The following is a 27981-nucleotide window of genomic DNA, read 5'->3' on the forward strand; positions in this document are numbered from 1 at the left end:
AGTGTGGGAGGGGGATCAGGGCTGGGGCAGGAGTTTGGAGTGTGGGATGATGAGGTGGTGCAGGGTCCGGATGCTGCTTCCCTCAAGCGGCTCCCAGAAGCAGTGGCATGTCCCTTCTCCATCTCCTATGTGGAGGTGCGGTCAGGCGGCTATACGCGCTGCCCTGTCCACAGGCACTGCCCCTGCAGCTCCCATTGGTTGTGATTCCCGGCCAATGGAAGATGTGGGGGCAGCGCTTGGGGTAGGGGCAGTGTGCAGAGTGGAGCCCCCTGGTTGCCCCTACACATTGGAGCCGGAGAGGGGGCATGCCGCTGCTTCTGGGAGCCATGTGGAGTGGCCCCCGACCCTGCTCCCCAGCTGGAGTGCCGGAATGGGGCAAGCCCAGACCCAACTCGAGGGCCAGATTAAAGCGGTTGGTGGGCCAGATCCGGCCCGCGTGCCGTCGTTTGCCCACCCCTGGTTTAAGCATACCTTTTGCAAAAGACTTTGGGCTAAGTTATGCCTTCAGTTCTATAAAATCTCAGTCAATGGAATAGAATGGGTGTAGCAAACAGCTGAATGTGGATTTTCTGTTATTCTGTGATTTCTCCCTGATTAGTTTAAGACCTAGCTCTAGGGTTTGGTATCTAAAATAATTAAAATGTTATATGTATTTTTCAACTGAGGTGATTGTTTTGATTCAAAGGAGTGAGATGATTGCGATGTAGGCATTTATATGATATCTTTTTATAGGTGGATTGAATCTATTAATTGTAAAAGCAGTAAAACAATAGTGTGACCTACACCACAACAAATTCTCATCTCCTTCTTAGTCTTTCCCTTTGTGTTGGCATGCTGAAGCTTGATGGCAACGCAGCTTACTGGGAGCAGACTCTTCTGTCCATGCTCTTGTCTGAGGGCTTGGCTACACTTGCGAGTTACAGCGCAAAAAAAGAGCCCCAGACGCATTAGCTCACTACCTGTCCACAGTGGCAAGGCACGTAGAGCGCTCTGACTCCGCGGCTACAGCACTGCTGGTACTCCACCTTGGTAAGTGGAATAACGTTTGCTGCGCCCCCGCTGGAGTGCCGCGGCACCAGTGTGAGTGACATGTTGCTTTACTGCACTCTGATCAGCCTCCGGAAACATCCGATAATCCCCTTAAGTCAAGTGACCACTCTTGTCATTGTTTGGAATCGGCTGTAGGAATTCGGAAATGCCCGTTGAAAGCTCAGTTTCTGACAGCCAGCTGCTTATCTCCTCCGAGACAAAGCAACCATTACTGTGGAATGCTGTGTGTGAGAGACAGAGGTGGGGGGGAGGGGGGGGGGCTGCTGCTGTCTGAACGTACAAGACAGCATATTGTCATGCTCTGAGCACCCCAAAAACCCACTCTCTCCCCCCACATACACACAGCACATTCCCTGTCACACTCCACCCCACCCACCCCATTTGAAAAGCACGTTGCAGCCACTTGCATGCTGGGATAGCTGCCCATAATGCACCACTCCCAATGCTGCTGAAAGTGCTGCAAATATGACCATGCCAGTGCGCTTGAAGCTGTCAGTGTGGATGGACTGCAGCGCTTTCCCTACTGCGCTCTACGAAGGCTGGTTTAACTCAAAGCGTTCTACATCTGCAAGTGTAGCCATGCCCTGAGACTGAATGGCAAGATGTAGGCTCCAGAAACGCTTTACTGTAAGCATTTAAAACTAGCGTGGTGATATTCTCTTTGTATTGCCCATACTGCAGTAATCTGAATAAAACATTTGTTAAAAACAGAGAAAATGGAATTAAAACAAAAACAGCTTGTTTAATGTAGTTAGATTTATACTTTTTATAAGCTACACTAGATAAGTCATTTTCATCTTTGTTGTTGGGGGGAAAAAGAAAATGTTAATAGCTTATGTCTCTTGAAAGCAATCCCCTTGCTGGCCAAACTGGCAGACTCTCTGGCTGTCCTTATACCAACTCTTCTTTTGTCCTCCTTATTGTCCTTCCTTAATATATTCCCTCCCCCATTCTTTCCCAAACAGTTTCTGAAGACAAGAGATATCTACACTTCATTTTGGAATGTTTAAATTCCAGTTCTAGGAGACTATCTATGCTAGCTCAATCACAATTGGAGCTGGAATTTACATCTTCCAGCTCGAAGTGTAGACATACCCAAAGACAGACAGTAGAGTTTCCACCTGCTAGGAGATGCTCCATGAGGAAGTGAAGACCCTTCATGATTAATGGCTGCTATTCAAAGGCTTAACAACCAAGCTCGAATACTGCCCTTCACAGACCACATTGTCTGACTGTACCCATTTTTGTTCAGCCCTCATTTTAAATGAGTTTCACCCACCCTCCCCCCATTTGGTCATGAGGTATGAATCATGCACAAAGGCGAGGACCCTTTGCCAAAATGGTGACCCACAGTAATGTTTTTCATACTGATGTGTTTGTTTTTTTTCCCCCCACAGAGATCTACGGTTTAATAGAATTAAAGAAATTCAGCCTGGAGCATTTAGACGGCTTAAAAACCTGAACACACTGTAAGTTATTTCCCTTGCTCCCCGAAAACACTTCCCCTCCTTCAGTCAAAGGAGTTTTCTTAGATTATGTGCCAAATTCTGCCAATCTTACTTAAAAAGTCAATGTGACTATTCACCTGAGTACGGCTAGCAAGATTTGGCCGAATTGTGAACGAATATACACGTGTCTTTGTTTTTTGTTTTCAAATATGTTGGACACTTTGTTAAAAGTTTAGAGGCCTCAGAAAACACATGGACAGCCTGTAGCGGAGCGACGACTCACCGGCACTGCGCCTCCTGCTGGTTGTCTGGGAATTAGCTCTTTCCAGGCTCAAAGCACCCTCTGCTGGCCAGTGTCTCGCCTAGCACTGACCCCGTGTCCCTCCACCTTGGGGTCCAGTCCCCTGGCAGTGCCCCCACACTCTGGGTCTCAACTCCCAGGGGAACCCCCAACCCTCTATCCCCACCTTGCGTCAGTAGCTACTGCCAGTCATCATCTAGCTCCCACTCACTGGGGCAGACTGCAATCTGTAATGGCCACTCATCACTGGCAAGGGGTTAGGACCTGCTGCCTTCGCCTATCCGCAGGCTGCCCCTCTGCAGCTCCAGTACCTTTTCATAGGCCTTCATCAAGGCCTGCAGCCGGGGGGTTTACCAGGCTGGAGCTCCCCAGCCGTATTCCCCAGCACTGCTCTAGCCTGGGTACCTCACTCCCAGGCAACTAGCCCTTCCCACCCCAGGGCTAGAGTGAGACTCTTCCAGCTCCTGGCCCCCAGCCCTCTTATACGGGCCAGCTGGGCCCTGATTGAGCTGGCCACAGCTTTGGCTGCTTCCCCAATCAGCCTAGTCTTTCCCAGCCACAGCCCTCTCCAAGGCTGCTTTTACTGTTGGCTCCCCCAGACAGCCCTCTCTCAGGGCTGTTTTAATCCCTACACTTATTATGAAAGATATGAAAAATATATAACTGCATATTAACAGTTGTTCATAATTGTGTTGTGTTTTTAAACTCTACAAATGTGTAACATCGGATTCTGTAGACCAGCCAGTCATAGCCAAGTTGTTCAAATGCTTCTCCACTGCTGTGTTTTTAAAACTGTGTGGAATACTCTAGTAATTGGCTGGGAAAGCTCAATGTGGGCATCTCAGAGGGCAGCATCTCCTCTTCCAGCCCATAATCTGGACTAGCATTTGGGGAAGAGATTTTTTCCCCCCTTCTCACCATTCTTGGTACCTGCATGAAGCCAGATTATTTAGGTTTTATGTATTTTTCTTTAATTTCTCTCTCAGTTCGTTAAGGATTTCATTTTCACCTCAATGCAGTAGAGCACTTAAGCACATGATTTTGTAAGGACATATTTAATCACATTTGGATTTAAAACAGAGAAGGCACAAATTCATCAGTTTATTTCTGGTAACAATTGCTAATATGTCATTAGTTTATTTTTGTTTAATCTAGTTTTTGATGCTTGGCTTGTATAAACTTTTGGTCAGACAGCCTGGCATTCTGGGTTCTTTTCAGTTGCAAATTGTTTTAACAATATATGAATTAAGAAACATACTGTTTTCATTTCTTTTTTAGGCTTCTAAACAACAATCAGATTAAAAGAATACCTAGTGGGGCATTTGAAGACCTTGAAAATCTAAAATATCTGTAAGTGAATGTGACTTTTTTATATCAAAAGTGAATTAAACATGACTTCAGAAATGGGGAAAAACCAAACATAATTTATTTTTATTCACATTCTCAGGTGTCACACTCTTTTGAAAATCTTAAATGTGATTTCTTAAATGTGGGTGGAGTATAAATAGATGGTTTGGCATTTGCTAAAGTAATGCTGAGCCTTTCACAGCTATATTGCTGGTTCGAATCCAGGCACAGTTGTTACTAACTGAAAATACTTGCTAGTTACAATAGAAATCTGTGTCGGGATTTGCAAAACATCTGTTAAGGATGGGATTTTTAAAGAAGTTCAGAGTCCAAATCCATATGATCCTTTGAAAATCTACTGTACTGTTTCCTATACTTCACATACACCTCTTCCAGATTTGTGCAGTTTTCCAAAAGATGTTTTCTTTCTATTTTGCATTCTGCTGGTTTTTGTTCCTACATTGTGTTTTATACAAAATAAAAAATTTAACAAGGTCATTTAAAATCTTACGTGTGGATATGCTTTCATTGCTGCTGATCAAAGCTTTTTAGCAATTTTAACAGTTGTGCCATGCGAGTTTAACATTTTTTAGTTATTTAGGTTATGTATGTACCAATTTCTCCTAATTTAAGGAAAATAGCAAAATACAGTCAATAAAATATTGGCCCATTTGTGTAATCAGAACCTGCAACTAAAAACTGGTATGGATAACGAGATGAGTATTCTCCCATGAATACTCCCTCTGGAGTTGGTCCTTCCAATATTGATTTGTATAATATGGGGAAGCTTTACTTTTGCAGCCTTTGGGATATTGAATATAATCTACCTATCTATATACACTGTATAGAAGTAATGGTCTTCTCTCTGAAGCACTCTGATATTGCACCCTTTTCAAAATTACTTTGTGAATTAAAAGAAATCCCCTGAAATAATTCAAATTTGTATAATTACAATATATGAATTCAAATTTTGTGGTATACTGAAATAGCTATATATTGTCCCCACATATTCTACTTAGATATATCTATCCACTGTGACGGGGCAAGGCCAGATGGCTACAGAAAAGTAGTGGGAGATAGATATATTAGCTCCAGGCTAAACAAATCCCTGGTACCAGGATAAGTTAAATGGCAGCTGCTGCAGGTCAGTTAAGACACCTGAGGCCAATTAAGAACTTTCCAGAAGGCAGGGAGAATGCTAGGTTGATTGGGACACCTGAAGCCAATCAGGGACTGGCTGAAACTAGTTAAAAGCCTCCCAGTTGGTCAGGAGCTGTGGGAGGAAGTTGTGTGGTTGGAGAGAGTGAGCAGGACACACCATATCAGGCACAAGGAAGGAGGCTCTGAGGTAGGGGTGAAGTGGAGCCTGAGGAATTGGGGGCTGCTATGGGGAAGTAGCCCAGGGAATTGCATGTGTCCTATTTCTAAAAGGTCAGCTACCATAGCGGATACTATTAGGGTCCCTGGGGTGGAGCCTGGAGTAGAGGGCGGGCCTGGACTCCCCCCCTTTGCCCTCTTCCTGATTAATCACTGGGACTGGGAGACCACAGAGACTGTGCAAGGGAGGATAGCTTCTCCTCATCTTCCTCACTGGCTTATGATTAAAATGGCTCAGTAGACTGTGACCCTTGTCTCTAGAGAGAGAAGGGTTGCGTGGAGGTTCACAGTGAGTCTCTGAGGCTAGCGAAATCCGCCAGGAAACGTGGGACCCACGGAGACACAGACAAAGCTTTGTCACACCACATATGCCATCTGTGTGTTAAAACTGATTTAATTCCATGTTGTTTGTTTATGTAAATCAATAAAAACATTGTTTACTAATTATAAAACTGGAAGAAGAAGAGGAGGACCCAATGAAGTGAAATGATGAAGTCAGTTGCAGCACGATCTGTTATACAAATATACTTTTTAACTTATTTTCTGGTGTATGTTTCTATCATAAAGGTATACAGTAATTGAGATAATGTTGAACACAACAATTTCAGTGAAAGTTTGAAAACAAACACTTTTAAATTATTCCCTCCTGAGTGTCCCCAATATATTTGTTGTTCAGATCCTGAGTCTCTAATATCCAGACGAAGGTTCTTTCCTTTTCCTCTGCCTCTCTGAAAGCTATGGATGTGACATGGCAGTTGAATAGGATGAAACTTGGCAGTGGACTCCTGATCAATAACAGGGCTTTGTCAGCAGAATTCTTTTTTAAAATCCTTCCTCCATTGTTTAACATAGCCTTTAATAAGTCTCTTTTTAGTTCTGTTTTTAGTTGACTGCTGAATGCAGTATAAACAGACACTGCTATAGTGCAGCCAGAAGATTTGTCAGCAGTACTGATGCTAATCTGGTGTTAATATGTCAGAATGGAACAGTTTGCTTACATAGTAAAAATGTAGTGAGACTGGCCTGCAAGTTTTAGTTAACTAAGTTGTCACAACAGGAGTGGGTCATGACCATGAATGCCTACCTTGGGGCAGACTGTCAAAAACAGGGCAGAGACCCCAAGCTGGTGGTTGTTCTATAATTAAATTTCACCAAGCCAGTAACAAATGTGAACTCCTGCATCACTGTAACAGTCTTAACATGGAATCACAGATAGTCCCCTTAGACTCCCTATCTTGCCACCCAGACAAACTGGACTTACTGATAAATGGTCACTTACACCAAAAATCACACCACACTCTGGTTGTTTCTAGTCCCAAGAGACCAGTCGCTTACCCCAGGTCAATTGGTACCCTAGATCTTACACCAAAGACAATGCCTGTAGCCAATCCTATAATAAACTTTCTCAAGGTTTATTAATTAGGCTAAAGAAATTAGAGAGTTGTTTACATGTTAAAACAAGTCATCGAAATCCTAAGAGTGACAGAGTTGTAGAGTAGTTGTAATAATTCAAAGTGTCTTTCAGGGTGGACCCAGGGGAACCCAGCCTCAGTTTAGAGTCTCTGGCCCTGTCAGAGTTCAAACAGCCAAGAAGACAGAACATTTTCTTGTGGCTTGGTTTTATATCCTTCATTCAGCTTCCAAGCCTACAGGATGAGGTTCCTTGCCTGTAGTATTTCCCAGATGTGATAGGGCCATTAACCAATCCTTTGTATTGTGATGTTCCTTGATGCACAATCTTATTTTGATAGTTTTTCTGCATAGATGGGGGGTGACAACAATTCCCATGCCTTGGTTCACAAGTTCATTTTCAAAGTTATAAAGCAAAACGTACATATTTTCTTAGAGTGTAGAATACAGACATAACAAGTAAGATGAATGCATGCAGCAATTTACAAGCATTTCCTAGCGTCCAAACACTAAATACATTCTTATAAGACTAAAACCTGTTTTGAGCTAAACTAACATAAAGGTGAACTGGTCTGGTCCCCAGCTATGCGTTTTGTCAGTTCTTAGCTAATGCCTGCAGCCGAGGCAAGAGCAAGGAAGCAAAGCTGGCCCCTTAACTCAGAAGGGATCAACTAAAATTTAGGTTCTTTCATTAAGAGCCATAAATTTTTTCACAGAAACATTACCAAATAATCCAAATTATTCTAAAATCTTTAGGTATTATTCAGAAGGGCCCTGATCCTGCTAACACTTACAAACATAAATAACTTTATGCACTTGAGTAGTCCCATTAAATTCAATGACATTATCTGTGTGTGAAATTACTTATTGTGACTCTTCTCAGGGCAGTCCAGAACTCTAAATCACTATTACCCCTCTGCCTCAGTGAGTTTTGTTGAAGAGTAGACTTTTTGTCAGTTCCCTGCCACACCATCTGTCTGCTTCACCAGCAAACTCCTCAAAACTCTGCCAGTTTGAATCTTGCCTTGTAGGCAACTATCAGCAAGCCCCAATTCCCGAGTTTCCCAGCAACATCTCTGTAATCATAGAACCATACAATATCAGGGTTGGAAAGGACCTCAGGAGGTCATCTAGTTCAATCCGCTGCTCAAAGTAGGACCAATCCCCAACTAAGTCATCCCAGCCAGGGCTTTGTCAAGCCTGGCCTTAAAAACATTTAAGGAAGGAGATTCCACCACCTCCCTTGGTAACCCATTCCAGAGTTACTGTCCAGTCCCTCTCACTGGGTCCTTACAGAAATTGAGTTTGCTGCCTCCAAAGAGCCAGAGCACACACCAGCCTGTTAGTTTTCTTGTGGACTCACACTTAACTTCAGTATAGCAGTATAACTGAGATAGTTTATAGTAAAACTAAGAATAAGTTTATTAATAAAGAACAGAGATTTAAGTAGCACTAAGCAAGAGACCGCTATGGTTACTGTGATGGTTTACGCCCCTCGGGTCAGGGCAGCATGGCCTAGCGGCCAGAGTCTATAGGGGTGGGATGTCCACCAGGGGGTGTGGCAGCCCCGGTAGGGGGGCCCCGGCCCTCCCGACTCCACCGGGCCCTGACCCAGGGTTCTAACTGCGGCATATCAACTTGCCACTGACTCAACAGGGGGGTCCTGCCGAAACACACTGAGGTTTTCCGGTTGGGAGGTACCATGCCATCATCCTCTCTGGGTCACTTCCTACCAGTGACTGCATTGAGGTATCCCATGAGACTTCGGGTTCTCCATGGTCAGCTGGGCCGGTCGCCTCCTGTGGCTCCTCCGGTCGCCTCCTGTGGCTCCTCCAGTCGCCGGAGTTCAAGTGGGCCCAGGGAGGCTCTGATTTCCGGTGCAGTCAGGTGCTGTGGCTGGCCCGCCGCTGGAGCTTCCCAGACAGGTCCTTCCACTGCGGCCTCCAGCCCAGAATAAGCTGGGCTTCCTCCCTTTATACTGCTAGAGCATCTGGAGCATACCCAGTCCCACCGGGGAGGCAGGACTTCCACTGTCAATAATATGGACTTAATCCTGTTTGGACTAGTGTGGGGTAAGCAGACCCCATCACAGTTACAAACAAAACATCACATTTTCTAGTGACTAAAAATTAATGTTAGCAAGTTACAATCATTGTCTAAGAAGTTTTCTCACTTACATCGTTACCAACATCTCCAGCCCTCCAGGCCAGGGGATCCAACTTTCACAGAATCAAAGGGTGCTGTCCTCTTTGTTCCCCAAGTGATGGGTAACTATAATGTCTTTTTGTTCCCCCTTATATTTTCCAAAGTCCATTGTCTTTGTCTTAGGAGCCAAGAGGGTGTAAATTCAGACCCCTGGTGTGCTGATTAGCTTGGTAGCTTTGTTTACTTTATATGTAAATGTACTTTCATTATCCTCTGCCTGTAAGCAAGATGGTCAGACAGGTAAATCCACATTCCTTTGTCTAGGACAGGCTGGGTTTATGCACTGCCTCCAAAACACATTTTAAGAACATATTTCCAGCACATAGATATAATTCTTTATACACAAGCTGTACCTATATCACACAATGATTTTTGGGACTATCATGTCACCAGTTTACATTTGATAATTTACATGACACCTCTGAGATACATATTATGACAACAGTATTTTGGGGGTACTGAGTTTGACAGGCCTGATATGAGTTACAGTATGGTGTGCCCTTTGCCAATGGGCATTGAGGGGCTCTTTGGGTCACACTTGTATGGCTTTTTTTTTTTTTTTTCAGGATTGGGAACTAGAGTTGTAACTGATATGGTTTACCCACTCTTTCTAGAAAACCTATCCTTTCCTTAAGGAATTTTAGAAATTTGTTTAGGAAAATATTAGCAGTTCTAGATGGTATTTGAAGAAATAACGTCAGTGTCTTTATCTGAGAAAAGTAAATTCTTCTTTCCAGCAAATTCTCACAGAAGTGTCAAATTTCCAATACTTGTACTACATACTTCCTTTCTGAAAGTGAGCCTGCTCTTTCCAACTTTACTGTTCCACTGGAAGAAAGGCTAAAATGGAATGAAGGAGAGTTCCAAAGGTTACTTCAGATCCATAGGCTTTCAAAATTGTCTCTTTATAAAGGACAAATGATAAACAGGATTCAAAAAAGAACTAGATAATTTCATGGAGGATAAGTCCATCAATGGTATTAGCCAGGATGGGCAGGGATGGTGTCCCTAGTCTCTGTTTGCGAGAAGCTGGGAATGGGCAACAGGGGATGGATCACTTGATGATGACCTGTTCTGTTCATTCCCTCTGGGGCACCTGGCATTGGCCACTATCGGAAGACAGGATACTGGGCTAGATGGACCTTTGGTCTGACCCAGTATGGCAGTTCTTATGTTCTTAAATGTTGATGACATGGACACAATTTTACATTCTCCTTTGAGTGCCTGCAGATGCATGTTCCACTCAGGTGTGCACTTGCCAAGTGCACTGAAGCTGGAGAACTTTTCCTAGTAGTACTCACAGGGGTGGCAGTTGCACCCTTCTGACCCAATAGTCCCTCCCAGGAGTGTTTAAGGGCTGCACCATCTTGAACCCCCTGAGTTTCTTCTCACTGCCTAAGGCTTGAGTCACACTTTTTTCTGTCCAGTGTTTCTGGAATTGTTGTATATAGCTACTTAGTTTGTTCATTAGCATAGTCAGTTTAGTAGTAACCTTAGGTGTTTGTTAGTGGTAAGCAATAAATTTTAGACTGCTGTGATGCCCTTGCCAGGTTTTAAACTCTACCTGTCATGGGGTGGTTATCCCTAATAGTGACCCCCACACTCGGTGCTTATTGTGCTTGGGAGAAGGGCCCATTAAGAAAAGGTACTCCATCTGTAAGTCATTTAAAAAGAGAATGCAGGTGATGAGGGATTTGCACCTCAAGCAGCACCTTTTGGAGCAGGCCATGAGACCCATTTCAGTACCAGGGACCTCTGCAGGTTGTCTGGTCCCACAGAGACCTTTGCAGCTGACATGGGATATTGTTTCAGACCCAAGGTTGGATATTTCTGCTAGGAGGATGAGAGATCATTCTCCTTCCTTGGGTCCTCTGAGGAAGAGGCCTCATATGGCAGAACGAGGACATTCCAAGGCTCAGAGAGATTTCTCTTCATCTTCTAACTGCGTTACCCAAAGACTCATGGTGCTGGTCATGTGGGATGGAGCTGGGCCCTCTAGCCACTCCCAGATGCTGCATAGAGATCAGTTGGACACTGTACTGTCAATTCCGGTACTAGCCATGAGACATCAGTTGAGTCTGGTACTGTTGACATTGGCATCCGCACAGAGTGCCTCAATACCTTAGTGTACCAGGTGACATCACACCTGGTCTGTTTTTCCCCTTTCTGACTCTCCATTAATTCAAGATGCTTCAGCAGCTGTGGCTTCTACTGTACCTTCGGCTGTGCCTGGTCTGATCTCAGAGCTCTTTGTTACCAGCATCATCTCTCACATTGCCAAAGGTTTGGAGTGCAGGTCAGCCTCCCTTTTGGTATTGAGGAGTCCATTGACACAGATATTATCTTTGGAATTGATGATACCTTCAGTGCAGACTTGAGGATTGGTACCAGCCTGGCTTCGGTGCCAACTGGAAGTGCAATGCCCCTTTCAGTGCTTAGGGTGTTGATTGCGCCTCTGTACTGATACCATTGCCATATTGTCTTTCGGATGAGGCTGGTCATTTGTTTGCTCCATTGGAGCCAGCTCATCTGCTACCACTGGACAGTTTCCAGAGCTCGTTGAGATAGAGTTTGTGGATGTCTTCCTCCATTCCCTGACCTTCAAGGCAACACTCTCAGAGATCCTCAATACCACCCTGGGATCACCATCAATACTGAGATTGGCACTGTTCCTGCGGTAGGGACAGGAGCTCTTGGCTCAACACCTAGTGGCCACCAATGCCATATACTTATCCCCCAGTGGCTTCCCTCAGTCTGCAAGGTCTCATTCTTTGGCCCAGGTCAGAGCTGTCTGCAGTTTCTCTACTTGAACTACATATGTTGCAGACACAGACTGAGGTCATTCCTGAACCGGTTCAGCCTGAACCTCTCTTACAGGGACAAGTAGTCCTGCAGGAGCCTCCATTTGCCCTGCTTCCTTCCTTTTCCTCTTCACTGGCTGATTCCATGATACCAGATTCTTCTTCCCCTGTGAATGAGGATTTTAAGTCATCTCAGGACCTCCTGAGGCATATGGCTTCTGCCTTGGACATTCAAGCCAAGCTTGGGCAGTAGAATATGCATAAGTAGCTGGATATTCTCAAGTCCTCAGTTCCCCAGAGAGTGGCTCGCCTGATGAATGAAACTCTTTTCGATCATGAAAAGTCCTTGTGGAATACCCCAGCTTCATTACCACCTAGAGCAAAGTGTACTGAGAAATGGTATTTTATTCCTATGCATAGGTTCGAGTGGTTCTATTCCCATCCACCCCCTAACTCTCTTGTTGTAACAGCAGTAAATAACAGATCTAGGCAGGAGAGATACAAGTCCAAGCCTAAGGACAAAGTGTCTAAGAGGCTGCCCTTGATCGGGGAAAAAAATGTATTTGACTTCACTATTACACTGAAAATGCACAGTGAAAATCATCAGGGCGCTGTTACCTAAATATAACTTTGTCAATTGGGACCGTATGTCTAAATTCACAGAGAAGTTGCCAGAATCCTCCAGGGAAGAGTTTAAGATAATTTATTTTGGAGGGCCATCTGGTAGGCCAAAGTATCATTACCAGAGGCTCTGGATGTGGCAAATGCTTCTTCCAGTATTGCGGCATCAGCTGTGACTATGAGAAGGGCCTCGTGGTTACCGAATTCTGGTGTAGCTCCTGACATTCAGGAGAGCATAGAGGACTTGCTTTTCAATGGTCGGATTTTATTTCCTCAGAAGAGTGACGAGACCTTACATTTTTTTAAAGACTCCCATGCTATGTTACGTTCATTGAGGGTTTTTACCCCAGCCACAAAGAGGCATTATTATAGCGGTCAGTAGCAACAGCAGCAATATTATTGCAGCAATTTTTCCGGCAGTCATCCTTCCCCAGCATTGAGCAATCAGCCATTTTGACTTGCAGCATTCCAGTTGTGACCTCCCTGACTGTATCTCCTCAGTTCATGGACCTGCTGTCTTGCTTTTACAGTGATTTGGATAGAGTCACCACAGACAAATGGGCCCTAAGCACAGTGAGGTCAGCTTATTCCATACAATTCCGGTGCATACTTTTTTCCCCACCCACCTACGTGGTCCCTTTTCAGGCACCCCTCTCATAAGCCACTGCTCTTTCAGCAGGTCCAGACCCGGTGTGCTTTGGGAGCTATAGAAGAGGTCCTCCTGCAGCATCAGGGAAAGGGTTTCTACTTACAGTACTTCCTGTTCCCCAAGTCTAAGATACGAGTGAGACCTAGTCTCGATCTCTGCTGTCTCAACAAGTATATCAAATACATGAGATTCCACATGGCTACCCCAGCTACTATTCTTCCTGCTTTGCTGCCCAGGATCTGCAGGGTGCTTACTTCCATATTGTGATTTTTTTTTTTCCAAGCTACAGGAGATTCCTGAGATTTGTCATGGTGGCTTTACACTACTGATACATCATGCTTCCCTTTGGCATGTCTTCGGCTTCACGCATTTTGACCAAGTGCATGTCTGTAGTAGCAGTATACCTCAGAAAAGAGGAATTGATGTCTTTCCATACCTGAATGATTCTTTAGTGAGGGGTAAGTCCAGAGAACAAGTCCTCGTACACATCCAGTATGCACAAAGTCTCTTTGATTGTCTGAGTCTGACTTTAAACAAGGAAATGTCAACATTAATACCAACTCAAAAATCAAGTTCATTTGGGGTGCCGGTAGATTCTAAGATTTGGTGTTTCTGCCAAATGAATGTTTTGAGATGATTTGTCACCTGTGTCGGTCTCTCTCCACTTTGACCCTTCAACCACGATCCAGGTTTACCTGAAGCTGTTAGCTCATATGACCACGTTCACTTATGAGGCCAAGCCTGCAAATTTGCGCCTTCGTCCTCTTCAGAGCTGGTTGAGATTGGTATATCCCCAAATTAGTCAGTCATTGAACAGTTTAGTGTGAATACCATTGCCCGTCCTGGAGTCCTTAATGTTCTGAAGGGATCAGGTCAATGTCTGCAAAGGGGTTTCTTTTGCTCATCCTCTTAAGACCAGGACCTTAGATATCAATGCTTCCCCAATAGGGTGAGGAGGCCATCTGAGGGCATTGAAGTTTCAAGGTTTGTGGACAGAGCATGACGCTTATCTTCATATCAAGCTATTTATAATGCGTGCAGAGCATTTTGGGCACAGATCAAGAACACAGCGGTTAACATACTTACCCACAACACCACTGTAATGTATTATGTGAAGAAGTTAGGGAGGAGCCAGCTCCAACTAGCTTTGCCAGGACACAATAAAGTTCTGGCAGCTCTGTGTCAAGGAGAGCATCATTCCCTTAGCCGCTCATTTACGAGGAGCCCAGAATTACTTTGCTGATCATCTCACCAGGAATTTCTCCCAGAATCATGAGTGGTGACTGAAAAGCAGTGTTCTGTGATCCATCTTCCGGGAATGACACATTCCTGCTATTGACCCATTTGCAACAAAGGACAACAAGAAGTGCCATCAACTTTGTTTGCAAGCAGGTCTCAGTCAAGGCTCCTTAACCGATGCATATCATCTGATTTGGTGGTCGACACTGATGTATGCTTCCCCCAATCCTATTCATTCCTCTGGTCTTCCTCAAGCTGATGCTGGATCATGCCAGACTGATTCTCATTGCACCAGCTTGGCCAAGACAATGTTGGTTCTTCAACCTCCTCTATCTTTTGGTTTGTCTTCCCATTCCCATTCCTATTCCTTTTCCTTTTCACCCTGACCTACGGACTCAATGTTATGGTCAGATTTCACATCCAGTGCTGATCAGTCTGTATTTCACAGCATGGATGCTGTGTCGTTAGTTAAGGAAGAGGAGTGCTGTTCCAAAACTATTTGACAGGTAATAGTAGAAAGCCCTTACTAGGGCTACTTATTTGGCTAAGTGGAAATGTTTTTCAATTTGGTCCCTAGCTCGGGGAATTCAACTGATGCATGTCTGCATTCAGGACACTTTGGAGCATCTGTTACACCTTCAGTCCTCTGGTTTATCTCTCAGTTCACCGAGGGTGCATTGGGCGGCAATTCTGGTGTTTCATCATCTGGTCCAAGAGAAATCAGTTTTATTGAACTCCATAGTAGTGAGATTTCTGAGAGGGATAATTTGTCTCCTTCCCACTGGTGAAGAGAGTGATTCCTTTGTGGGGCCTTAGTAGTGGGCTGGCTGTCCTCATGGGTCTTCCATATGAGCCCTGGGCAACTTGTTCTCAGTCTCTCAAATGCCAAAAGACAGTGTTTCTTGTCATAATTGCTGCTGCGAGGAGAGTTTGAGAGTTGCAGGCCCTAATGGCTTCCCTATACTAATTTTTTTTTAAGACAAGATGGTCTTGGGGCTACATCCTAAATTTTTATGTAAAGGGATGTCACAATTTCATCTCCAGTCCAGCAGTATACTTATCTGTATTTTTTCCCCAAGGCTCACTTGACCACAGATGAACAGCATCTTAGTTCTTCGGTTGTGAGATGAAGCTTGGCATTTTATTTGGAAAGAGCTAAGCCTATTCATTCATCACCTTGATTTTTTATTTCTGACGCAGATTGCATGAAGGACCAAGTAGTCTCTGTGCAAACCGTTTCAAGGTGGATATCATTCTGCATTATTATGGTGTATGGGATAGCTTGGACTTTGCTTGGGGCCTTTTCAAATAAGCTCATAACCTCTCTGGAGGCAGAGTTGATCGTATTCCTCTATGATGTTCTGATATGGGACATTTGCAGGGCTGCTCCTTGGTCTTTCCTATATACTTTTACCAAACATTATGCTATTATGACTGCAGTTAGATCAGATGCAAACTTTGGAAAGGCAGTTCTGCAGTCCTTCTTGAAGTAGGCTCCAAGCCTGAACTCCATTAGTTACAGCTTGCGAGTCACCTGAATGGAATACATGTCTGCAAGAACTCGAAGAAAAAACCGATACCTACCTGTACGGTAACTGTTGCTCTTTGAGATGTGGGTGGAGATCATACATGACAAATGCGTAGAAAAAAAAACACAGAAATTGGGCTTGTTTTTGACTTAATTAGCTTGTGAGCTGCTTGTTGGCTAATTTTTGGCTTGTTGCTTGTTTTGCTTGTAGCTTGTTGCTTCTCTTTTTTGATCGGCTCTTGGCAAGGAGAGGCAAACAGGGGCGGGTGTCAAGGTGGGGCAAGAGGGGAGAGAGTCAGGGTCGCACAGTGGGTCCACCACAGTCCCTGACTGCACGCCAGGGGGATCTAGTCACACAGAGTGTTGGGGTTCTTAGGGATCAGCTTGTTTTGGCCTTGTTTTGAAATGGAATTAGCTGATTTTTGGCTTACTGTGACAGTCAGGGTGCTTATTTACCACGTGAAAGTTGGCAACTGTGGTGCAAATGCGTATTCCACAGCCGACCCTCCATCCTCTCTGCGGGGAATCGGAGTGGGACTGCCCTTAAATTCCCATTGAAAGAATTATGGGGCCAGAAGGCGTCAGCACCACCCTTATAAATAATGCTAGGCAAAGTTCTGCAGCTTTGGTGTGCTGGGTGTGCACACGTCTCGTGGAATACATTTCTGCACTCTCACCTTGAAGAGCAACAATTACAGTACAGGTAGGCACTCTGTTTTTTTCTGTATACCAAAGAAAATTAAGTATTTAGAAAGTAGAATCATAGAATATCAGGGTTGGAAGGGACCTTAGGAGGTCATCTAGTCCAACCCCCTGCTCAAAGCAGGACCAGTCCCCAACTAAATCATCCCAGCCAGGGCTTTGTCAAGCCTGACCTTAAAAATGTCTAAGGAAGGAGATTCCACCACCTCCCTAGGTAACGCATTCCAGTGTTTCACTACTCTCCTAGTGAAAAAGTTTTTCCTAATATCCGACCTAAACCTCCCCCATAGAATCTTTCTATATGTTCTAGCCTTCCTGTTTCATAAGAAGAAGTACACTTTGTTTGGTAGGTGTGTAGCTGGGGTTAGTTATTTTATTTTTTAAATCAGTGACAGCTACATTGCCACAATCTCTCTAACCCAGTGATGCTATATTGTCTGAGGTAATAATATAACTTCAAATTCTGATGGTAAAAGTAGGACAAAATGAATCTGATTTCTGTTAGACAACTGGCTTTGTTTTGCTTTGAAGCCTTTTATTTCAATTTCAGATTCTTAATTTTTGGTAGCGATTCTTTAGCCAATGTGCAACCCCAGACCTCCCCAAAAACATCTCATTACAGGTAACCTAGGCCTTATCCATATCATAGCTAATTCACATGTTTGTTCTGCCCTGCAGTAACTCTATATTACTTTGGTTACATGCTCTCCCTCTGCAATGTACAATGTAAACACAGCAGTTAAAAACGAAGACTAGAATATTGTCTTCATTTATTAACTAAATAAATGATACAGTGTATGTTTTATTCTTTCTGTGCTTTGTTACTCATTATATATGTATCTGCTTTGTTCACATCTGTTAAATGATTGGGTTGACCTGACAGTAGCAGTGGCGCAGAAAGATGGGGGAAAAAAACCCCTAAACCCTGTAATGTATGCAAGGACTTGTGCAATGCTCTGGTGGGGAAAATTCCTTCCGTATCCTCAGCAGAAACAGTTTACTTTCAGGAGAGAAGTTGCTTGTCAGATGCAGACAGGGAAACTATTCAGGCACAATGTGCAGCACTGGAAAAAAGGAGGTGCAAGATAAAAAGATAGGGAAGTGTGTGGGGAAAATGTGAGTAGAAATGCAGCTATGATAAGATTACAAAAAAAAACCCCAAAACCTTACGGATGAGGACAAGGAGTTTGAATATGAACTGGTAGACAGGAAGCCATTCAGGGAGCTCAAAGCAGGGGATGAGGTGCTCATCATTCTGGGAGATGGTTATTTTTGCAGAGAATTTGGGGCATGCTGGCTGAGGGAGAAGTGAGAGGTCCGAGGCCAGACATCAAAGTTACAATAATCAAGGAGATAATGACCAGGACATGGAGAATAGTTTTAGCAATGAGGAAGGAACATATTTTGGAACTATTAAGATGGAACAAGTGGCAGATTTAGTGAAAGATTGGATATGGGGGAATGGAGAGAGAAGTAAAATGTAATACCAAGGCTACAGTCTTGGGAGACTTCTTCAGGATCCTCCTCTCTAGATTCCCTAATATACACACACTGTCCCTCACCAGTTAATACAAAATGTAGCTGCTGCTATTATCTTCCTTGTGTGATGAGCTGATCATGTCACTCCCCTCTTTGAATCTCTCCAGTGGCTCCCCATCTGCTCTTCCATACTTATATTCGCTTGTCAAGTTTTGTGTCACCCTCCAGGAACATTCCACACATCTGTCAGTCTCTCAAACAATCTCTTCCATGACTCTCTTCACTCAGCATTCAAGTAAAGTATAGAAGGTTATGAACTTGTTTGCAAGGGCCATATCCCGCCCGCTTTTAAGTCTCACATAAAAATCCATTTATGCTAGGCTGCCTACAGTGAATCTTATTGATATATAACAAACCCCTTTTTGTTATTCCCTTTCTCTGACCGCTATCTCTCTGCCATCCATCCCTACACCGTGAACTCGATGGGGCAGGGATTATCTTTTCCTGAGTATTTGGAAAGTGCGCACCTTACTGTAGTTGCTACTGCAAACAAATAATAATTGTAGAATTTTGTTCCCGCAAACTCTCTGTTCTAGTAAAGTATATCCACATGTCACTAATACAGGGGTGGGCAAACTTTTTGGCCTGAGAGCCACATCTGGGTATGGAAATTGTATGGCAGGCCATGAATGCTCATGAAATTGGGGTTGGGTCAGGAAAATGCGGGCAAAGAAGCTGTACAAGGGCATGGTAACAACCAGAAGGCCAAAGGCCCTCCAACTACTTGTGTCAGGGCATAGAGGGCCCCCCAGTTTTCTGTGCCTTTTCTGGTGGGCCTGGGGAATGGATTCTCAAGCAGGAAGCGTTGTTAGTGTGTACATGTTTTTGTTTTGTTTTTCTAATATGTAGTAGAAAAACTGTCTTCATGTGTCGACTTAATTCTTCTTTTCCACCTTAATGTAGCTCTTGTTTGTGTACTAATATTACTGATTGTTTCTTGTTTCAGCTATTTGTACAAGAATGAAATCCAGTCAATTGACAGGCAAGCATTTAAAGGACTTGCCTCTCTAGAACAACTGTAAGTGCCTTTTCTCTTCTGTGCTGTCATCTACGTGGTTGCCTTTCAGAGGAAAAGTGCACGTCTTGATCAGTATTTTCTGCCTGCATGCCTTGCATGTCTGCACTGGAATGGGATATTAGTCAAACATTGTTATAATCGTTTGCATGTGAAAAAACAAAATTGATCAGTGTCAAATTCTTCATTTCTATGTGTGTCTTTTATTTGTGATTTACATTCCAAGTGTCCTAGTGTACTGTGTAGTAGACTTGGAGAAGAAGCATGATCACAGACAAATATTGAAAACAATGTGCATTAATTAGAGATTCAAGGTCTGATTCTGCTTTCGTCTACATAGGTTTTACAATGCTCCAACTCCTATGACTGCACTGGAGTTGCTCTTGTTTTACACTGGTGTAAATGAAGGTTTGAATCGAGCCCTGAAATTTATTTCAGTGCTTTTCTCTTTCATTTAAAAACCCTTTTAAATTAAAATATGAATATTATTGATACACATGTGGCTGATCATTGCCATATATTGGGGGAGGCAGAGGGTGGGAGTGGGAGTGGTATCCTCATTGTCTGTAATGTGGAAAGCGTTTCAGTTTTCTGCTAGCATCATTGTGTAAGCTATTGTTCTTTTACTGAGTTTCAAGTGAAGAAGAATTTAATTTGAAAATGAATGGAAAATAGCCTGTACTAGTACAATTAAAAAGGAATGTATTGTTTTGGCTATGTGTTTGGTTATTCACAGTTTACTTAATCAGAAAACAGTTCACCATTATACAGTAATTCAAGAAGTACTAGGACTGGTAGAAGCAGCGATAACTAAATAGATAATATTGCAGATCTGTTTGCAAAGTCCTGAAGTCTTAAATTTCCATTCATTTTGCAGTGGATTTTTGCTTTGCAGGGTGAATTTCATTGTCTGTCATTGAGTTCCTATAAAAGAGAATCTCCTTTCCTGTAAGGCAATAGGAATTTTGAGTTTCCAGACTATATTCATATGTCTGTATTTATACTATACATACCTGTCTCTGCATTTTTATTCGTCATATGAAGTTTTATATGCAAGAAAACTACACACACACACCATTTATACAATCCATATACGCATATTTTAGAGGGCACTTGGGTGCATTTTACGGGAACAGGTTCTATTTAGTTACTAAGTGTGAAACACATATGATAACTGTCATTTGTCTCCTTAATGCCTTTCTCTTCCTCCCTCTCTAGCACTGGTTACTGCAGCATACTGACAGCAACTGGTAGTGCTTACTTACATGCTAATAGCAAATCTTATTTTCTTCATAGTACATTAATTATTTAGGTGAGCCTGTTAAAGTACTAACTTCTGTAAAATAGTAAGCTTTCAGCTTATTCACAGGTGTGAGATGCTATAGGTAGCAAAAGACAGGTTTTCCCATGCACTGCCTTACTAGTGATCTGTCTGCATTATGACTGGGAGATCTAACTCTCCGTGGGGGTAAATATCGCATACTTTATGTTCCTCTGGTTTAGATCTCAATTGTGCACAGACTCTCTGGTTTGAGAATTGTCATGTAGTATTTAATTTAAGAAATGACTTAAGACTGATGGTCTCAAGTCATTACTTGTCAACTTCATTTCCATATGGGATTGAAGAGTCTTAGATTTTGACAGTTCCCGTTTTAGTTGTAAAAGTGTGGAGCGACATCTGAAGTCCTGCTTCACTTGGATTATGTTTGTTACCCCAAGCAGTGAATATAACTTAGTTGCTCTTTTGAACAGTCTCCCCATTATGGAAACAATATAATTCTGTTAAATGTATATGCTAATATTACATCTTATATAGTACTTTTTATTTGTGTATATTAAAAGGAAGGGGAAGTATTATTATCGTCAATTTACAGATGTGGAAACTGAGGCACATATATGAAATGTTTTGCCAAAGGTTACACAGCAGGTCAGTGGCAGAGCTTGGAAATAAAATCAAAGTCGTCTGATAGTCTAGCGCCTTATCCACAACACTGTGCTGCTTCACTATATTCAGATCAATACAGGCTTCTTATTTTCTTTAATTATTAACGAATTTCCTTCCTAGGTTTACTGACTAAGCCAAATTTTGGACTCCAGTACACAGTGAAACTCCTTCTGAAGTCCTGAGAATTGCATGTACATATCGAAAGGAAAAATTTAGTTCATAATATTTGTTTGGCATTCACACAGAATGAAACTGGAAGTTTTTGTGTGTGTATATTTTATTGTTACTCTATTCAGTTAAAATTTATATATGTATACATTTTAATTTAATAGAGTAACAGAAAGTTTTGTTTGTTTCTTACCTGTGTTCCCTTAAGTTATGATGTTGAGAGAGAAAAAACAAGTATAGTTAGCCCCCTATGATTGTCCGCAGGCAGGATTCCACTTTTCCCATAGGCTCTTTGGCATCATCCTCACCTAATGACTCATTAGAAACCTCCCATCCACCCTCCGAATTCAGCAACTGGAGTAGCATCTCTGGACCAGATTCTGATCTTTTTTGTACCAGCGTAAATCCAGTAAAGTCAGCAGGGTCATGCATCCTCAACACCACTGAAAAATCAAGTCAAATTTATTTAGATACCTGAATATTAAGTCAGTCATGGCAAATTGGAAGTGCCACAGATACCTAATGTGATGGATGACAGATATTTTTTTAGCCCTGGTCACAGAAGCTGATTCCTTAATAAAATGAAATTCTGTGCTTGTATGTATTATATCCTGTGGTCTCTTCCCCACATCTTTCCTCCCAAGTAACTAACATATTCTAAAGAGCAATGCTATAGTACTTTTCGCACAAGGAGAATAAAACCTTTTCTGTGAAATTCTTCTAACAAGAGAAGCCTTCCTTTCCATAATGCTAATTGAATTATTGAAGTTTTAGCTATTTAATTTTAGTAGAATGTTAATTATGTATATGATTTTCATATTAACATACTTCTGCTTGTTATAACCTCACCTGTTCTAATATAAGAGCTATGCATTCAGCCTGCATACAGATGTACATGTTCTTTGTTAACTGAGTCGTAATAGAGTGAAATCTTACATACTATACTACAGTTTCTGAAACCAATATTTATCGTGATTTTTTCTATTAAGTTTTCTGTGGTTTTGAAATGTTAGTATAAAAAGATGACAACTTCTTTGGAACAAAGACTGCCTTTTTATTATGTGTTTGTACAGCATCTAGCATAATGGGAACTTGATCCTTGATTGGGGCCTCTATGACTTGGGTACCTAGATGCTATGGTAATATAAATAAATAATAATATTATTAATAATAATACATAATATGCACTAGCACAATACCTACAATAAATAGTAATAGTAAAAGGGGAGCATTTTGCAAAACAAATGCAGAAGTTCTTTTGATCAGTTTTGAATAAAACTGTTCACAATGGCCTTTTTAAACACTCAGTGTAATATTATTGCTGACATACTTAAACATTCAGTACATAATTGGTATTAACTATGGGTTTAAACACCCCCCCCCATCCCCACCCCCCCGAAAAAAAAGATCTGGAGGTATTATTAGACAAGAACAATTGACAGATTTCAAACTATACTACAGACTATAAACTTAAACTCAGTCCGTATTCTAGAGTGCTTGCACCATATAGCTGTCCATTGTAGCTGATGATGATACCATGGCATGATGTGTTCTCATGTCTATGATGCGTGAATGCCTGTGCACTAAGTTTTTTAAGTGAGAAGACTATTGCACAGAGGCAATCTCACTCTCTCAGCTGCTGAAGTCAAAGACTAATGGCATGCGGGGATGCAACAACTGGTGGTTGTCTTCAAGATATGAAATCTGCTGCCCAATTGATTGCAGTTAGTTTGTGGATTATATTGTTGCTAGCCTTTATGTTGGCAATGGTCTTCATCAGATGCAGAACTACTCCAAGATATTTCAGGAAATCCTTGTGCCTGAGTTTGGTGTCACAGAAGGTGACATTCAGGTGCTTCTTTGCATGTTGGTTGATCAGATGGAACATGGAGACAGCTGTTTTTGAGGATTAAGTCATAGTTGCCATAACCTGTAAGACACCTACAGCTTGATCAGATCTTATGCTAGGGTGCTTGCGCTTGGGTGAAAGTACTCATTTGAATTGAGAGTGTGAGATCATCTGTGTATCCAAATTTCAGTGACTAGGTCAATGGATATAAATATTAAAGAACAACGGTGCCAAGATGGATCTTTGTGTGAGCCTGTTTTTCATTAAACAAGGTAGGCTGGTCTGTTTTATTAGATGTATGCAAAACTTGTGATTGGTGAATTTCAAAATACTTAAACAAGGAGGTTTATATGGGTTGTTGGTACAAACAAAAGTGAATAAGAGTCATAAATAATAGAGCACAGTACAGAGAACGAGGAACTCTAGAGTTCTAGTCGTAGTCCTAGTTTTGGAATTGAATTTGTGACCTTAGCCTCTACTGGAGCTAGTCAAACTCTTAGTTGCAAATAATTTCTTCTTCTTTAGATTTGGCCCCTTCTCTAGCCATGGATTGCCTGAGAAATAGATCAGGATTTATATTTTGTTATTATTCAAAATTAGTTCAAATAACTTCACAAATATATTTGAGTTTATGGCTAGTTATGAATTATTCATTATCAAGTAGAGTATTTCTGTAGTTTAGCTGTTTGGCCTGGTTTCTGATTCTGTGACCTAACGTCTATAAACCACGTGAGTGCCTGAAGAAACTGAGATGTTAAATCTCTCAGGAAAAGGATGGAGAGCACTTTAGGGAGAGAATCAGAGGAGACAAAAAGGGGAAAGGATTTATTGATACTGAAGGTCTGCCCTATCTTCTGCACAAGAAATAGCTATGTATTTTGACAGTATGAACCTTTATGCATATGAATGTATGTTGGCTAGGTACACTGGCTCCAGGTGTAAAAAAATTCTGAGTTCCTCCATGATTTAGCAGAGAGAAGGTCATAAGCCAGATTTATTGGCTGTCTAATAGATTTGACATTAAAATTTCACTTGTCACATTAACCTAGTCTTATTGCTTTGACTGTTTCTCTGGTCCCCCTGCTGGGACCACTTATTGGCGTACACTTTCTCCTTGATGATAGTGCTGAGGCTGATGTGCCTCTTTCCTGTCAGCAGCCCATCAACATTGGATTGTTGGACACTTGTCTGGTTGCTAAACCATGTATGTGGCCCTGTACTGTGAAAGGAGTAGTTTTACAGGGCAGTGGTTTCTGAGATTATTTATCCCCACTGTTTTTTTTTCCCCATCCCTCTGCCCACTTGATTTCCAATATCTGGCCATGTGGACCTTGCTTTTTGGTCTGGAGCTGAAACATGGTCAGAGTGTTTCCAAGAAAGAGTTTCTGCTCTTTAAATGTCTTCCATCTTCTCATGCTGAGGAGTTGTTTTTTTGGTGGTGGTTTTTTTTTTAGTTTGTTTTTAATTACTGTTTTTTCCATATTTTCATTAAGCTCCTCCCGAAACATTCATGTGGGGGGAGAAAAGTGGGGCAGGATGTAATCAGCATCTGATTACAAGCATATTCACAAATCCTTTCCCAAGCTGCTCCCACAGCTCTGCTTCCTGTTTACTCATCTGTAAAGTTTGGTTAACACATTTCTGACAGAACTGTTAATACTCACTAAAATTTATAAACCAGTATGAACCTAACCTTGCAGCCCTTGATCATGAATAGCCTGTTACCATTAGTGGAACTATTCATGTGAGTAAGGATTGCAGATTCAGACCTTCCATAAGTGCCAAGCATTTTTTTAATATCCAAGGCTTTTGTACTCCAGAAGGAACTTTTAATAGCCAATATATACACCAAATAGAGGGTATCTTTTTCTTTTTAATGTTGCAGTTAGATGTCTATTCATACATCAGACAGTAATAACTATTGGGTAAACTTTTGCAGAGGAGATCTGTCCAGTTGGTGATACAGCCCACCTGCACTGATTTTGTGTTTATGAATTTGTCTGAGAATAGTATGCTTCTGGTTAGAGAAGAGGAGTGTTTAATTTTTTTTTTAATTTTTTTTTTTGAGAGGGGAAAAGAGGAGGTTAGAATTGCCACAACTTACTGATAGGGCAGTGTATTACAGGCAAAAGACCTCTCTTGGGACAGCATCTTTGGAAAGGTTTCAGTCATTCTCATGACATTCAAAAGGCTGGATACCAAAAACTGTTATTGAAGGTTGCAAATCTTTACCAATAAAGCTATAACTTTTTCCTACAGAAAATTGTTTCGTATTCATTTATTCAACTTCATAAAATAAATCAAGTGACTTCATATGGTGGTCTGGGTGGATTCTCTAGGAAAATATGATAGTTGAAGGAGAGAGGGTCAGAAAATGTAAAGCCAATATTTCTCTAAAAGCCCTGATCCTACTGTAAATAAAACAAGTTTTATTACATATTAACTGGTTGATCCAAAACTTGTAGAAAAGATACTGGTTGTGCATTTCTAATATTAGTTGATAATACCTGTCTGGCTTTTTATGAAAAAAATGGTTTTTTGGATCTGTGAGCTTAGGTTTTTTGCAAATACTATAATCTGTCTTTTCTTATCAGTCCTATGATACACGTGGGCTTACTGATTGTCCCATAAGATTTTTGTAAATATTTAGTTTTGACAGAAGATTGTTTGAAGTATGATGAGTTGATATTAATATATTGTTATTTTTACCAATATAATAGCAACTTTTAAAACCTTCCTATTATGTAAGGCCTCTTTCTTTCATGGAAAAGTGTATAATCCAAAAGACAATTATGCTATTACATTATTAACCTGTAGTCATTTACAGATGTGTTCGGCAGCATGAGAAGTCCTTTACATACCAAGTTTCTAGCTGCACAGTATTACTTTTATTAAATACATTTCAGTGATGTTTTGTGTAAAACATTTACAGGTATCTGCACTTTAATCACATAGAAACATTGGAACCTGAATCCTTTACGCATCTTCCAAAACTTGAAAGACTGTAAGTTTTATTTTTGTTTGGAAATGTTGGTAAACGGCAGTAGTCAAATAGCTTCTTTGTCTGACCCAGATCAATAGTGTGGAAAATGAGAAAAAACTTTCTTATCTTTAATGCAGCTTTTATTTTGTACTGAAACTTTCATGGTGTAAGACACTGAGGAGCAAAGTGCTGAGCACCTTCTGGCAAGTGTGGAGCACCTTTATCTCCCAGTGACTTCTGGTCAGGCCCTAGATTGGGGAAATGGTTTAATAACACAGTTTTGTGTACAATTTTCAATCTCAAAATGAGTTCAAAACCATTCTGATTGACGTTAGTCTATCATAAAATAGATTGTACGAAACATGACATAGGACGATTAAATTTTTGTATAAATAGCTTATTTGATTACTTCCCCCCACTTGTCTGTCATGTTTTATGTAGTTTTGTCTCCAGTGTTGACTAAAAATGTTTCTTTCTTGGATGGAGGAGGAGATGAGGAAAGGGAAGCCTTTTTAAAAAAAAAAAGTAGCAGAAGAAAGTTGATTTAAAAAATGCTTATTTGCATGTTGTAAAATTCGTATCTCTTTAAGGAATTCCAGAAGAATGTATATGGAATGAAAACATTTCAAAATCTGAACTCATACATGAACTCCTCTGTGTTTTTAACAGATTTTTGCATAATAACAGAATAGCTCATTTGGTTCCTGGGACATTTAGTCATCTGGAATCTATGAAGAGACTGTAAGTAAATTAAATGTACATACAGAAAGAATTGAAATAGTCTAATTATACTTATGTCTTATCTTAAAGTGTTCACGTCCTTTGGCAGTCTGTTCCACTGCCTAATTGTTCTTACCATTAAAGAACCTAGTCTAAACTTTTCCTTCCATGGTCTATATTCTCCAGTCTTTTGTGACTGTGACTAAACCCCTTCCTTGCTTTATTATCTTGAATTTATGTATAGACTGTGGCCTTGTCTGCAATGAGTCTTCTGTTTTGTAGACTAAATAAACTTAGCTTCTACAATCTTTCCTCCTACTGTTTTAAATTCCTTTGATCTTCTTTTATAAGATTTGTTGCCCATTGTATTTTCTCGAGGTTGCTTTTTCTAGATCCGTCCTAAACTGTAGAGACTAGGCGTAAAATGATCTAAAGTGACGTAGGCACTTTGGCCCAAGTTCACAAAGGGACGTAGTCATTGCAACACTTAACTTTCAGGTGCTAGCTACCCAGTGGAATCTTCAAACCTTGAATTAGTTGCCTAGGCTGCCTATACAATGAATGAGGAGAGATAGAAGCCTAATAATGGGCTCCACAAAAACAAGCATGCTCAGCGGGAAGTCACGTAAGTTAGCCAATAGCAGATGCCATGGAGATCATTGTGTCCTAAGCCCTGACTCTCTCAGAGCATTAGGCACCTAAGATCCATTCCCCTCGAGAATGGAGGTGGCACATGCCTAACTCTATTCAAAATGGCCCAGAGAAGAAGGCAGTAGCCTCCCTTATGACCATTAGTCCAGTGTTTAAGGCACTCATCCGGAATGTGGGAGACCCCCAGTTCAATTCCTCCCTCTACCTGACAAGGGGAAGGTATTTGAACATGGGTGGCCCACCTCTCAGATGAATGCCCTTAGCTATTGGACTATGGGATATTCTACTGTGGGTCTCTCTCAGCCTCACCTGTTGAAGCTGTTCCATTATGTATATAAATAATTAATTATGCATTGGGCCAGAGAATGAGTGAGAGTGACTCCATAGTCCAATAGTTAGGCACTAACCTGAGAGGTGAGAAACTCATGTTCAA

At 41.7% G+C, this 27981-nt stretch overlaps 1 protein-coding gene across 3 annotated transcripts in view; it reads left to right on the forward strand.

Annotated features, from left to right (window-relative positions):
* The window catches only part of PXDN (peroxidasin), a 160963-nt gene that overhangs the window by 47578 nt on the left and 85404 nt on the right, over positions 1–27981 (forward strand). For 2 of the 3 annotated variants that reach the window (XM_048845388.2, XM_048845386.2), the window contains exons 2-6: positions 2448–2519; positions 4078–4149; positions 19164–19235; positions 26127–26198; positions 26847–26918. In XM_048845388.2, the coding sequence (XP_048701345.1) occupies positions 2448–2519; positions 4078–4149; positions 19164–19235; positions 26127–26198; positions 26847–26918 (360 nt within the window). The remainder of the gene's footprint in view (positions 1–2447; positions 2520–4077; positions 4150–19163; positions 19236–26126; positions 26199–26846; positions 26919–27981) is intronic. The other variant, XM_048845387.2, reaches the window with a different exon arrangement.

Source organism: Caretta caretta, chromosome 3 (assembly GCF_965140235.1).
Source record: "Caretta caretta isolate rCarCar2 chromosome 3, rCarCar1.hap1, whole genome shotgun sequence".
NCBI lineage: Eukaryota > Metazoa > Chordata > Testudines > Cheloniidae > Caretta > Caretta caretta.